This window comes from Tupaia chinensis, unplaced genomic scaffold (genome assembly GCF_000334495.1).
Source record: "Tupaia chinensis unplaced genomic scaffold, TupChi_1.0 Scaffold146828_1, whole genome shotgun sequence".
NCBI lineage: Eukaryota > Metazoa > Chordata > Mammalia > Scandentia > Tupaiidae > Tupaia > Tupaia belangeri.
The window spans coordinates 1259430-1272492 of NW_006206682.1; the positions used below are offsets into that span (position 1 = coordinate 1259430).

Sequence of the window (13063 nt, forward strand, 5' to 3'; positions counted from 1 at the left end):
CTCGCCTAAGGGAGAGAGGGGAGCCGGGGCTCCTGCAGCAGCCCCGTCAGCGCAGATGCACGCCACGGGGCTGGAGGGGCGACTTCAGGTGGTAACTGGACCATGAGAAGCCAATGAAGTGGGTCATGAGAAAGTCACTTTGCTCTCACTGTTCACCTGACTGCATCAAGGAGAAGGCTCCCTGCCCATCTGGATTATCTTTCCCTCCTTAGGCAACAGCGTCTCAGCCACAATTTACCAACATTGTTTAAAGTCATCGAGTTTATTTTCACTTTATTATTTTAATTTACTATTCTTGGCAAGCTTTTCACTTCAGGTAGTAATAGTTATATCTTTTGTTTAACCTTTTTATTTTGCCCGAGGGCACATGTTCTAGGGGGGAGCAAGAGAAAACTTGCCCCCCAGGTGGAGTCCTAGACCAGGTTGCTTGAGAAACACACTGGGCACATGTGTGTGTACCCCAAATAGGGAACAGTCAGGCTGAAACGCCCCTCTCCTGCATTTCTCCCTCCTTTGGGGAATTCAGGGCATGCATGCATATTTGCCCGGCGTTTTTTTGTTTGTTTTTTCTTTTTTTTTGAGAGGTTTTTGCTATAGGGCGTGTGCACTCGCCAGACAGACAGAGAGAGACAGAGAGACAGACAGCGAGAAATCACCCCCCAGGGGGGCTGGCCACGTCGCAATCCCTTCTCCATGCTCCTCTTGGGATCTAAGGCACGCACACACACGCGCCCGGCGTGAGTTTTAAGCCACCGGGTCCAGGACTCAAACCGCGGTCAACTACACGGGAGTCCAGTGACATAGCCATTACACTAATTGCTGGTCCCTAAAAAAATATTCTCTTTTCCTTCTGTCACTTCACTACCAAACACTTCTGGAAGAATTCCAAATCATTCTGTCCTACACGTTAGCCCAATGGTCCTAGCGTCTGTAAATTATTTTTCAGTGACATCACCAGACTTTTCAGGACATTACCAGGATACACTTCAGTGACACAAAAAATAGCAAAGGAGTGGCATAAACATGTGCTGTCCTTGTTTGATGACACAACCAGCAGCCTTGGGAGCTGGGTGGCCTTGAGGGCAACAATGTTGTAAAAAACATGAGAGAATTGGAGACCAGCCGGTAGCATGGTGGTTAAGCACTGGACGTTCCCATGTGGCCAACCACGGTTTGACCCTTGGACCTGGTTGCTTGTTTCCTCATTTTCTCTCTCTCTTTCTCTCTGTCTCTCTCTGGTCAAAATAAAATAAATGAATGAATAAATAAAATTAAATAAATACATCTTAATAAAAAAAGAGAATTTACCTGCTAAAAATCTACCACTACTCTTCAAGAACCCTCCTTACATTCACAAGGATGAATGTCTGTCTACTCCTGTATGTCTGCAATATTTTACGACAAAATGTTGAACTGCCACGAAAAGGACAAGCAGAGAAGATTATGATAGTAGGGAATTCTTGGAAATGTCGATCATAAAAAAACAAACTTACCAGTAATAGATTTTTATCAGTGCTGAAGGCCACAGGAGGAATGAGGCTACAAAGGCCAGGATCGGGATGGCCAGCGTTCCGCCCGCAATCACAAACATGTTAACCACATCGAGGTCCATCCTGCTGACACCTGCAGGGGCTGGAAAGAGCAACGGCACGCTAAAACTCTGTCTCAAGAGAAAGGGTAAAACACAAAGGGGAAAAGAAAGGTGAAGGGCCCAGTAGCACCAGAAGGAAACGCCAGGCAAGTGCATGACAAAGTGAATGCAGGTGGCCAGCAGGTGGCGTGGTGGTTAAGGCACTGGATCCCACACGGCTGACTCCAGGTTTGAGTCCCAAACCCAGAGCTTGAGAATCATGCTAGGCACGTGTGCATATGTGTCCAAAGTCCCAAAAGGGGCATGGAAGAGAATAGACTGTGGTGTGACCATCTCCCTGGGGGGATCATTTCTCACTTTCCTTCTCTCTCTCTGGGGAGCATGTGTGCCTTACACAAAAAAATCTAAAAAAGAAAAGAAACTAAATAGACAGAACAATGAGATACAATAAGAAATCTTTAAGAGGATTCTGAATGAGGGACCAGCAGTTAGCATAATGGCTATGACGCTGGACTTTCAAGTAGTCAACCGTGGTTCGAGTCCCGGACCCGGTAGCTTAGACTCACACGGGACATGTATGCGTGCGTGCCCAAGATCCTGAGAGGGGAATAGAGGAGAAGGGATTACAGTGTGGCCATCCCCCTGAGGGGTGATTTCTGTCTGTCTCTCTGGAGAGTACATGCGCCCTATAGCAAAAACCTCTCCAAAGAAAAAGAGGATCCTGGATGAAAAACAACATTGGGTTGGGTTGGGACAGGCAGATGGAATAATGGTTACATCACTGGACAACCACATAGCTGACTGTGGTTCGAATCCCAGATCCAGTGGCTTAAATCTCATGACAGGTGTGTATGTGTGCGTGCCCAAGATCCTAAGAGGAGAATGGAGGGGAAGGGACTGCAGTGTGGCCATCACCACTGGGGGGCAATTTCTCACTCTCTGTCTTTCTGGCGAGCACATGTGCCCTATAGTAAAAACCTCTCTCAAGAAAAAAAAGACTGTTAGGTCAACCAGGAGAATCTGAGTAAGGACCTCGTATTTGATAAAATTATTGCATCAGTGATACAATTCTTGAGTGATGAAGAAACTGTGGTTGTGTGTGTTTAAGGAGGCTGTCCTTGTTCTTAGGAGATAGCTGCTCAAATCTTAAGCAATAAACAGTATTTGCTACTCACTCCTTTAAAAAAAGAATTATTTTATTTAATTTTATTAGTTAATTTATTTTGGGGGGGAGAGAGGTTTTTGTTATAGGGCACATGTGCTCGCCAGAAAGACAGAGAGAGACAGAGAGACAGAAAGTGAGAAATCACCCCCCGGGGGGATGGCCACACTGCAATCCCTTCTCCTCTGTTCTCCTCTCGGGATCTTGGGCGCGCACACACACACACACATACACACACGCGCCCGGTGTGAGTTTAAGCCACCAGGTCTGAGACTCTAACTGCGGTCAACTACATGGGAGTCCAGTAACATAGCTATTACACCAATTGCTGGTCCCCATTATTATTATTTTTAAAATTTGGCAAGAGGAAGAAGGAAGTGGGGGAGTAAGAAAGCAAGCTACCAGGTCCAGGACTCAAACTGCAATTGCCCACGTGGGAGTTCAGCACCTTAACCACCACATCACCCACTTGCCTCATCTGCTACTCACTTTTTAACTTTTTTTATTTTATTTTATTTTATTTTTTTTGGAGAGGTTTTTGCTATAGGGCGCGTGCGCTCGCCAGACAGACAGAGAGAGACATAGAGACAGAAAGCGAGAAATCACCCCCCAGGGGGGATGGTCATGCCGCAATCCCTTCTCCTCCATTCTCCTCTCGGGATCTTGGGCACGCAAACCACGGGGTCCGAGACGCGAACCGCGGTCGACTACGTGGGAGCCCAGCGACATAGCCATTACGCTAACTGCTGGTTCCCTTAACATTTTTTTTTTGGAGAGGTTTTTGCTATAGGGCGTATGTGTTTGCCAGAAAGACAGAGAGAGACAGAGAGACAGAAAGTGAGAAATCACCTCCCGGGGGGATGGCCACACTGCAATCCCTTCTCCTCCATTCTCCTCTCAGGATCTTGGGCACACCTGGGGTGAGTCGAAGCCACCGGGTCCAGGACTCGAACCGCGGTTGGCTATATGGGAGTTCAGTGACATAGCCATTACGCCAACTGCTGGTCCCCCTCTGCTATGCACTTTTAAAAGTTCAGGGGGGGAAAGGTAATAGGTGTGTTGGGGGCGATGAGAGAGCAAAGAAGCAAGTATGGTGAAATGTTAACCTTTGGTAAAGCTGGTTGAAGGTTATATGGCATTATTCTTTCAACTTTCCTATAGACTATTTTTTTAAGGGTTTTGCTACAGGGCACGTGCACTTGCCAAAGAGATACAGTGAGTGGGAAAATGAGAAATCACACCCCAAGGGGGGATGGCTGCACCACAATTCATTCTCCTCCTGGGATTCTGTGCACACACATGCTCTCAGCATAATTTTCAAGCCTCCAGGTCTGGGACTTGAACTGTAGTCGGCCATGTAGGAGTCCAGTGCCTTCACCACCATGCTACCCACTGGTCCACAGGGGCCAGCAGCTGGCATGATGGTGAAGGTGCTGGACTCCCACATGGCTACCACGGTTTGAGTCCCGGACCTCCAGCTTGCTCCCTGCTGCCCTCAGTTCTGTAAGGGCTGCTCTTTCTCACCCACAGCCCTTCCACCACCGGCTGTGGAGGAGTCTCAGTGCACACCAAGGACTAGCTGAGCTGGCCTATCGTCCACCAAAGACAGTGTGAACTCTGACTGCCTCAGCTTCCTGGAACTGACTCTCCCATCTCTAATAACCAGCTCCCTGCCCCCAGGCCAGCTCCCCCACTGCCTCATGCCTTTCCTCCTGCCATCTGTCCCCTTCACCTGGAGCATTCTCATGACCTGGCAGTCTAAGGGACTCCGCTCAGCCTTCGGGACCATGAAGTGTCAGGGAAGCAGCCTGGTCCTGGAAGTCCACGCCTCCTAGACTCACTTCTAACTCAGAGGCCTGCTCCTGGCCCGATCTTCGAAAACTGTGATCACAGGGTGTATACTGGAGCCCCGACAACCTTCAGGTGCCCAGTCCCTGCCCACCAGACCCACTGAACCACACACACGGCAGCTGGCCTGCAGGGGTTTGGGAGGGAGTTCACAGAGGCAATCCCCATCTCGATAAAGGCAGCCTTGGGGAAGGTAAATCTATGCTGTTAAAAATCCATACTCACTCTCCAAAGAGCACAGCCTTCTTTCCCAATTGCTTCAGGCTCTGGCAGGAGCTGAAAATGAGATTCTAGAATCGCAAGAACGAAAATGACAAAGCATTAAATCATATTAGGGAATATGAATGAAGCACTCACAGCGGCAGATCGCTGGCTTCTGCGGAGGTGAGGAGCTCTCTTCCTCAGCACAGGCAAAGTACAATCGGCCTGCAGTTTTATGAGCTGCCTCTGGTTCGGGTAGCCTCTCCTAATTAGGCAAACACACAAAGGGCAGGGCATCTCAGATAAAGAGCCAGGCTCAGGAAGGGTGAAAGAAGGTCAAAGGGAAAATCTGGTGAGAGATCAGCAAGGGATGGGGTCAAGCCTGACCCCAGGCTGTATGGATGGGCAGTAATAGGGAAACAGGCATGCTCAGGGGTGTGGTTTTGGGGACTACAAACTTAACTAAGACTCTCCAAGGACGATGGAGTCCGCTGCTTCTCCAGCGGGGTTAGGGTTCATCCCGACAAGGTATGCAGAAGGGAATGGAAGAAAGGAACCTCAGGCAACAGGATACTGTTGCTACTAGAATGACTTAGCAAAGGGCAGCAAGGGGTGGGGGTTGTAACACCGCAAACAGGACCAGGCAGAAGCAGGGAGGTACAGGCAATGGCTCAGGAGCAGGAGAGGGGCCTAGGAAATTAAATCGGCAAGGGGCCAGCGGGTGATGTGGTGGTTGAGGCACTGGACTCCCACATGGTCGACTGCAGTTCAAGTCCTAGACCGGGTGGCTTGCTTTCTCATTTTCTCTTTCTCTCTCTGGTGAGCACACATGCCCTATAGCAAATTAAAAATAATAATAAATTCAAATTAAAAATAAAAGAAATGTATTTTGAAACAAAACAAAACCCTGAGGTGTTTCAGATGGCTCAAAGAGTTAAGTGTAAAAAAACAAAACCATGAAACTTCTAGAAGAAAATACAATAAGTCTGTTTTAAAATATCTCTATGTGGAAGGGCTTTCTCAGTAAGGCGTAAAACTCAGAGGCCATAACCAAGACTAATAGGCTGAGCACATAAACACTTTTTTTGGAGAGGTTTTTGCTATAGGGTGTGTACACTTGTCAGAAAGATAGAGACAGAGAGATAGAAAGAGAGAAATCACCCCCCAGGAGGGATGGACATGCCGCAATCCCTTCTCCTCCACTCTTCTTTTGGGATCTTGGGCACACACGCACACACGCCTGGTGTGAGTTTAAGCCACCGGGTCCGGGACTCGAACTGCAGTTGACTACATCAGAGTCCAGCGACATAGTCATTACGCCAACTGCTGATCCCCATAAAAACGTTTTTAAATGCCCACATGAAGATGTCATAAACAAGAATAAAGTTGTCAACATGTGGGGACTTCAAAAAGTTGGTGGAAAAATGGGATTCAAGTACGAGTTTACTTTGGTGCTAAAAACTTGTTAATCTACAGTTTCTTTGTAATACACAGTTTCTCTGACCATTCTGAAGATCCCTTGCATGTAGCAGAACTAACAGACTAATTTTTTAATATATAAAGCTTTCCAACAAATAAAGAACTAAATTTTTAAAATCTAATGGAAAATTAAGTAAATGACCTGAGCAAATAATTTACAGAAAGGAAATAGAAATGACTTATAATTATTATTATTTTAGGTTTTTGCCATTGGGTGCATTTGCTTGCTGGAGAGAGACAGAGACACACTGAGAGGGAAAGTGAAGAAATCCCCCCCTGGGGGAATGACCATACAGCAATCCCTTCTCCTCCATTTTTTCTTGTGATTTTGGGCACATATGCGCACACACCTGGCGTGATTTTCTTTTTCTTTTTTTTTTCCTTTTAAGAAATTTTTTGTGATAGGGTGCGTGTGCTCACCACAGAGAGAAACAAAGAGAGGGAAAGTGACAAATCACCCTCCAAGGGGGAAGGCCAAGCGCAATCCTTTCTCCTCCATTCTCCTCTCGGGATTTTTGGGCACACGCACACACGCCCAGCATGCCAGGTTGTGGTCAGCCATGTAAGAGTCCAGCACCTTAACTGCTGCATCGCCTGCTGCCCCGCAAGGTTATTTATCATGGTATTATTTACAAAGGCAAGACTGGAAATAACTCACATGCTCACTCCTAGGGGACTTGTTAAGGGGAAAAAAATGGTATAGCTTTACAAAGAAATATTATGTATAGCCATTAAATAAAAATAAAAATGAAATATAGTCAGCCCCGTTAAAATAATGAGGCAGTCTTACTTAACCCTATGGACAATGAATGATCTCCAAGGTACATTATTAACTCTAAAAAGCAAGGAGCAGGGTCAGCCCCATCGCCTAGTAGATAAGGGAGCCAGATCCTACATGGCCAAATACACGGTATGAATCCTGGCTGCAGCAGCTTGAAGAACATGCTGGGTGCAGGAGCGTGCGCTGCCCCAAATCCCAGCAAGATGGAGAAACAGAGGAGAAGAGAACGAGGTGTGACCATGCCTCATGGAGAGTACTTTCTCCTCCTGTCTCTGGTGAGCACGCACAGCATTAAAAAAAAAAAAGCACAGATCAGAAGAGAGTGGAAAGAATAACACCTCTGGCATTAAAAAAAGAGAGTGAAAGAAATATACGTTATGCTCATATATGAGTGAAATCTTTTTGGGTGGGAACATGAGAACTGGTAGTCAAGGCTGGCACTGGGAAGGGACCCTGGGAGGCTAGGGACAGAGACAAGCGAGGGACCCTTCACTGATACCCTCTGTACCATTTGAGTTGCTACCAAGTGCATATAGAGAGTTCTTTCAAGTTAATTTAAAATATCATAGAGGGCTGGCCCCCCAGCACGGTAGTTAAATGCCGTGGACAGGGAGCTGCATCCCCAGCGACTGAATGTGGTTCAAGTCCTGGCTCCAGGAGCTTTGAAAACATACTGAGTGCATGTGCATGTATGCCCCAAATCTTGATGGGATGGAAAAATGGGGAGGAAAAGGGGTTGTGGAAGGACCAGGCTCCACTGGGGATGGTTTCTCACTCTCTCTCCCCCTCATGGAAGCACACACGTCCTCTGGCAAAATTTTTTAGAAATGCAAATTTTTAAAAATCTAAATATAATTTAACATTCAGTTCTTTAGCGCATTAGCCACGTCTCAAGCTCTCAAAAGCCACACACAGCAGGTTGTAGCTGTCATGGTGGTCAACCAAAATATAGAACATTTTCATTCTCACAAGCCACACTAGTTCCAAAGGCCTTGGCATCAGGACTCTGCTGGGAACACTGTCTGTCGGTCTCTCTTGCTCGTGGAAGAGAGAGCAACTAAACTTTGTTTCTGGTGATGAGGAAAAAAAGCCAAAAGTGGCTGTCAGCAGGTGGCGTGGTGGTGAAGGTGCTGGATTCCCACATGGCTGACCCTGGTTCGAGTTCCGGACCTGGTGGCTTGCTTTCTCACTTTCCCTCTCTCTCTCTGTCTCTGTTTCTCTCTGGTAAAACTTAAAAAATGATGATGATGATGATGAATAAAATGAAATAATTCTTACAAAACAAAAACAAAAAAACACATACACACAGATGTGAAAGCTGTTAGGATGAAAATCCCCCACACCTACACATTGTTTAGGTAGCTGCCGCTCTGATGCCAATGTTTGGAGATAGGGAGAGACTCCTGCCCACGTGACTATCCGAAGGTTAAGTCTGCTTGGAAGGTACTTTAGTCCTTAAGGCTCAAGTCCAGCTCACTAAGAGGGGAGATAAGGATTTTTCCATCCTAGAGCCATATGACCACTTAGAAGTCATAAACTGCTATCTCCCTTGCAGCTTGGGGAGAGATTCTGATGACAGGGTTCACTCTGTCCTGCTTTTCAAGGCACTAGTGACTGGTTTCTGGGGTTCTCATATAAGAACCAGCCCTGCCCATCACCCCATCCCTGCTGACTGCGCCCTGAGCAGCACAGGGCCGGGGGGGATCAGAGAGGATGGAAAATCCTGCCTCTCTGCCTCTCGATCCTCTGGGGAAGTGACAGCCAAAGGAGGGGCAGGCAGGCAGCTCAGCTGTCAGAGGCTCCGCAGGGAGCAACATCGTGCTGGCCACGAACAAGGCCCTGAAATGTGAAACACGCATGGTGGCCTGGCCTAGCACCTTGAAAACATCAGCCTCGTGGGGCGGGATGTGAGCTCTAGGGACAGTCTGAAGTAACCACCGTCTCGAAATCATGCTCAAAGCAAGAAAACCTGGGTCGACCCTGTAGCTTCGTGGTTAAGGCAGCTGGATTCCACATGGCCCACCGTGGTTTGAATCCCAGTCCCAGCAGCCTGAGAAACACACCAGCCATGCTTCCTGTGTGCCCCAGAACCTGACAGAATGGAAACATGGAGAAGGGAGGTGCCCGCTCCCCACTGGGGTGCTCTCTCCTGTCTCCCTCTCTTTCTGTTTCTCCCTCTTTCTATGGTGAGGGCACATGCCCTCTGGTAATTAATTTAAAAACAAACAAACAAATAAAAAAAGACAGCCCTACAGAAAAACAAGCCAGTCTCCAGCTGGCTCTCATAAACGCCAAAAGCCACGTGATCCTTGACCACGAAGGACCCCAGATTCTTCAGGCTTGCAAACACTTTTCTCTGAGTCGGTTCAAACACGTGCACCCTCGTCAGCCGAGGTCACCTCTCAAAGGTGAAGTGCTAGAAGGAGCGTCATCTAAGTGACAATTTTCCCCATGACTGGGAGGAATGAGAACAGCCCTCTGTTGGGTGTGCTGGAGCAGAGGGTGAAAACAGAACCTCGGCACCAAAAACACCCCCTTGGCCAAAGCTGCGCCTCTAAATGCAAAGCAAAGCAAGCAGATGAAAGAGGGTTTTGTCATTCCGAACGGAGGTGAAGTGGGCCCACAGTATTGAGTGAGGCAGGAGCAGAGGTGGTGTTGAACAAAAGAGGAGCCCTGTTCATACCCAGCAGGTCTGAGCAGGGCAGGATTTCTGGCGGGTGGCATAAAGGCCTACTACAGCCGCACCCTCTGTGAGCTGCCCTCACCCTCTCTCTAGTCAGAATCTCCTCCCAGAGATGCCAGGAACCAGGAAAACGTGCACCAGGAAAAGTCACATGATGAAGCCACACTTGACACGTCAGAGTTAAGAGTGAACTGGGACCGGCAGGTGGCATGGTGGGTAAGGTGCTGGACACTCGCGCGTGGCTGACCATGGTTCATAATCCCGGACCTAGCAGCTTGCTTGCTCACTTTCCCTCTTTCTCTGGCCAAATTAAAATAAATAAATGAATGAGTAAAAGTAATAATAAGTAAAATAAATCATTCTTAAAACAAAAACGAAAGAGAGAACCAGTGTTGCTCAGAACTTTATCCAGACAAAACAAAAGCAGGAATCTGGGGCTGGGCAGGGGTGTGGCGATAGAACGCCATACTCTTCAAGGCTGAGCCACATGAGAAGGGTCCAGGTTCTTGTCCAGAGACCCTGGGTGTGCCAGGTGCTCACATGCCCATGACCTGGGGCTGGGTGAATCTTGGCACTGACAGGACTCAGTTGAGGGTATTGTTTTTCTGTCTCTCATCATGGAATAAAGAAATAAAAACTTTTTAAAAAATAAACATCTTTTTTTTTTTTTGAAAGCTTTTTGTTATGGGGCACACGCACTCAATGGAAAGAGTCAGAGAGAGAGAAAGAAAGGTAAGAAAGCACCTCCCAGGGGAATGGTCACCCTGCAATTCCTTTCCCCTATTCTCTTCTCAGGATTTTGGGCACACGTGCACATGTGCACGGTGTGATTTTTAAGCCACTGGGTCCGGGACTTGAACTTGGCAGTCAGCCACGTGGAATTCAGCGCCTTAACCACCACGCCACTTGCTGGCCCTAAAATCTGTATTTTAAAATAGTAAATACTAAAGAGAATTTAGGTTCTGATTACAACCCTATGCTAGTTCTTAGAACAGAGGATAAATCTCACGTAGATGTTTCGTGGTAGGGCAAATCCTTCCAGTTAACATCAGTTAACGTAGCGCTATAGTCAAGAGGCCATTTTTATCTACAGCTTCACTGCTTTCTCAAGGGCCTCTCAATTTGTTGATGTTCAAGTCGCTCTGCCCTGAGGGGGTGCTCGTCTCTTGGGCCGGCTGCGAAGATACTCGGCACGCGCTCTGCACAGCTGGGCAGACCTTGCCTGACCTCCCAGGGAGAGGAGGGCCCCCTCCACCGCCACACTCCCACCAGCCTACACTGTCCCCAGTCGGGTCTGCTCGGATGCTTGAACGTCCTTGGGCAGAGTCTGGGTTGCAATCTTTACACTCTTAAGAGTGTAGCCCAGAGCTCAGTCCCCGACCACAGCAGTGAGAGGTCTGAACCCACTTCTGCAAATCACAAGGCAAACACCCAAAGCCAAGACCCGAACAGCCAAAGCTTCTGGAAAACAGCCCGACAGCCATGGCTGCTATTATTTCAGGAAATTCCTTAACACAAGAGGATCCCAACCTGCAGGAGTTAGCAGAGCCTCTGCCACACTGCCTGGTCCCCTGCATCACAGTGTCCCCGATGCAGCCCTGGGGAGAACCACAGAAGCCGACAGCAAGCCGGAGCACACCCATGGCCTTGGGGATCAGGAAGCCTGGAGTGTGGTCCAGAGGGTTTCTGAGGGTCTGGTTTAGAACCTGTGACCTTTGAAAAACCAACTACTGGATCACTGGGAAAGCCAGAATGTATTTTTCTATGCTTTTCTATGTAAAAATGGGACTCTCCTGACGTTGTAATATAGCCAAGGTCAGAAAGGACTTGAACACTGGGAAACTCATGATCAGATCAACTGTGGCACACGTGACCCTGGGGGTCACGTAACTCTCTGTGGTAGGGACTGTCCTGTGCGTGACAGGACGCCTTAGCAGCCTCTCTGGCCTCTTACCCACTGGATGCTGGCCCCCAACTGGGACAACCAAAAATGTCCCCAGTGGCTGACAAACACTCCTTGGGGAACAAAGCTGTCCCTGGCTGAGAATTCTTCCAGAGGAAATCAACCACTGAACCCCAACCCTTGGCTTCTGGCCACAGTAAGTCAGTGAGGAACGCTGGCAGCCCTCACTAAATCCACCTTGAAGCAGTGTCTTCCAGGTCCTGGACTTCCGTTTGCTCCTTTAAATTTGGTCTTGAAGGCAACTGTTCCCAACCCTGGCTGCACATCTGAATCCCCTGGGGAAGCTTTAAAAAAGCAAAACAAAACAAAAAAACCTTCCTGTGCTCCACCCAGGTTCAGCTGATCTGGGACAGAGCCTGGGCACATTTGTTTTGTTTCGTTTAATTCCCTAGTGGTTCAGAAAGGCAACTGGGGAGGGAAAGCATCCCCTGAGACTTTCATTGAATTCCACCCTCTCCCTCTCCCCGGGACTCTGGCGGTGTTAAAAGCCAGTGAGTCAGAAAGCCAAAATGGGGCTAAGGGGATATATTAACCTCCCTGTGGTTGACAAGGAAACATCCTCCGCGCGCTCCACTTATGGCCTGCGGATGACTTGCCAGAAAGAGTATAACTTGGGACCAGCAGACGGTGTAATGTTTACGTCACTGGACTCCCATGTTCGAATCTCGGATCTAGTGGCTTAAAACTCATGCTCTGCATGTGTGTGTGCATGCCCAAAATCCCAAGAGGAAACTGAAGGAGAAGGGATTGCAGCGTGGCCATCCCCCCTGAGGGGGGGTGATTTCTCGCTTTTCTGTCTCTCTGGTGAGCACACTCGCCCTATAGCAAGAAATCTCTCAAAAAAAAAAGAAAATGGAATTTAAATCCATCATCAAGTGGCTTTCCCAGATCCTTACTGATCCAAACCGCTGCCAGAGAGTGTCAGCAAAGGAGGAAACGTTCCCTATCTGGCCAGCTGCAGACTGGTGGTGAGGTGAGCCAGATCTACATGGCTGAGCACACGGTTTGAATCCTGACCCCGGCAGCTGGAAAAACATGCTGGGCATGTGTGCGCACATGCCCCAAATGCTGACAGGATAGAGAAATGGCGGACAGGGGACTATGGTGTGACCATGCCCCACTGGGGAATGCTTCCTCGCTCTCTAGCAAGTGCACAGCCCTCTGGCAAATGTTTTAAAACCCTCTCTCTGCTTTGACTGACACAGTAGTCACTGGCCACCTGAGGTTACGGACCACTGGAAATGGGAAACCTGAATTTGGAATGTTATCTAACTTTAGCTAATTTGAATTTTTTAGAGTTTTTTGCTATAGGGTGTGTGCACTCACCAGAAAGACAGAGAGAGACAGAGAGATAG

The 13063-nt window shown here is 48.2% G+C and overlaps 1 protein-coding gene across 8 annotated transcripts in view; it reads right to left on the reverse strand.

Annotated features, from left to right (window-relative positions):
* The window catches only part of ABHD6 (abhydrolase domain containing 6, acylglycerol lipase), a 49747-nt gene that overhangs the window by 28004 nt on the left and 8680 nt on the right, over positions 1-13063 (reverse strand). For 2 of the 8 annotated variants that reach the window (XM_014584433.2, XM_014584432.2), the window contains exons 2-4: positions 4959-5067; positions 4827-4877; positions 1494-1632 (exon numbers count right to left, since the gene is read on the reverse strand). In XM_014584433.2, coding sequence (XP_014439919.1) covers positions 1494-1612 — 119 coding nt within the window. In that variant the 5' untranslated portion in view covers positions 1613-1632; positions 4827-4877; positions 4959-5067. Of the gene's footprint in view, positions 1-1493; positions 1661-4826; positions 4892-4958; positions 5068-13063 lie in introns of all 8 variants that reach the window. The other 6 variants (XM_006169168.2, XM_006169169.3, XM_027768539.1 and 3 more) reach the window with 5 other exon arrangements.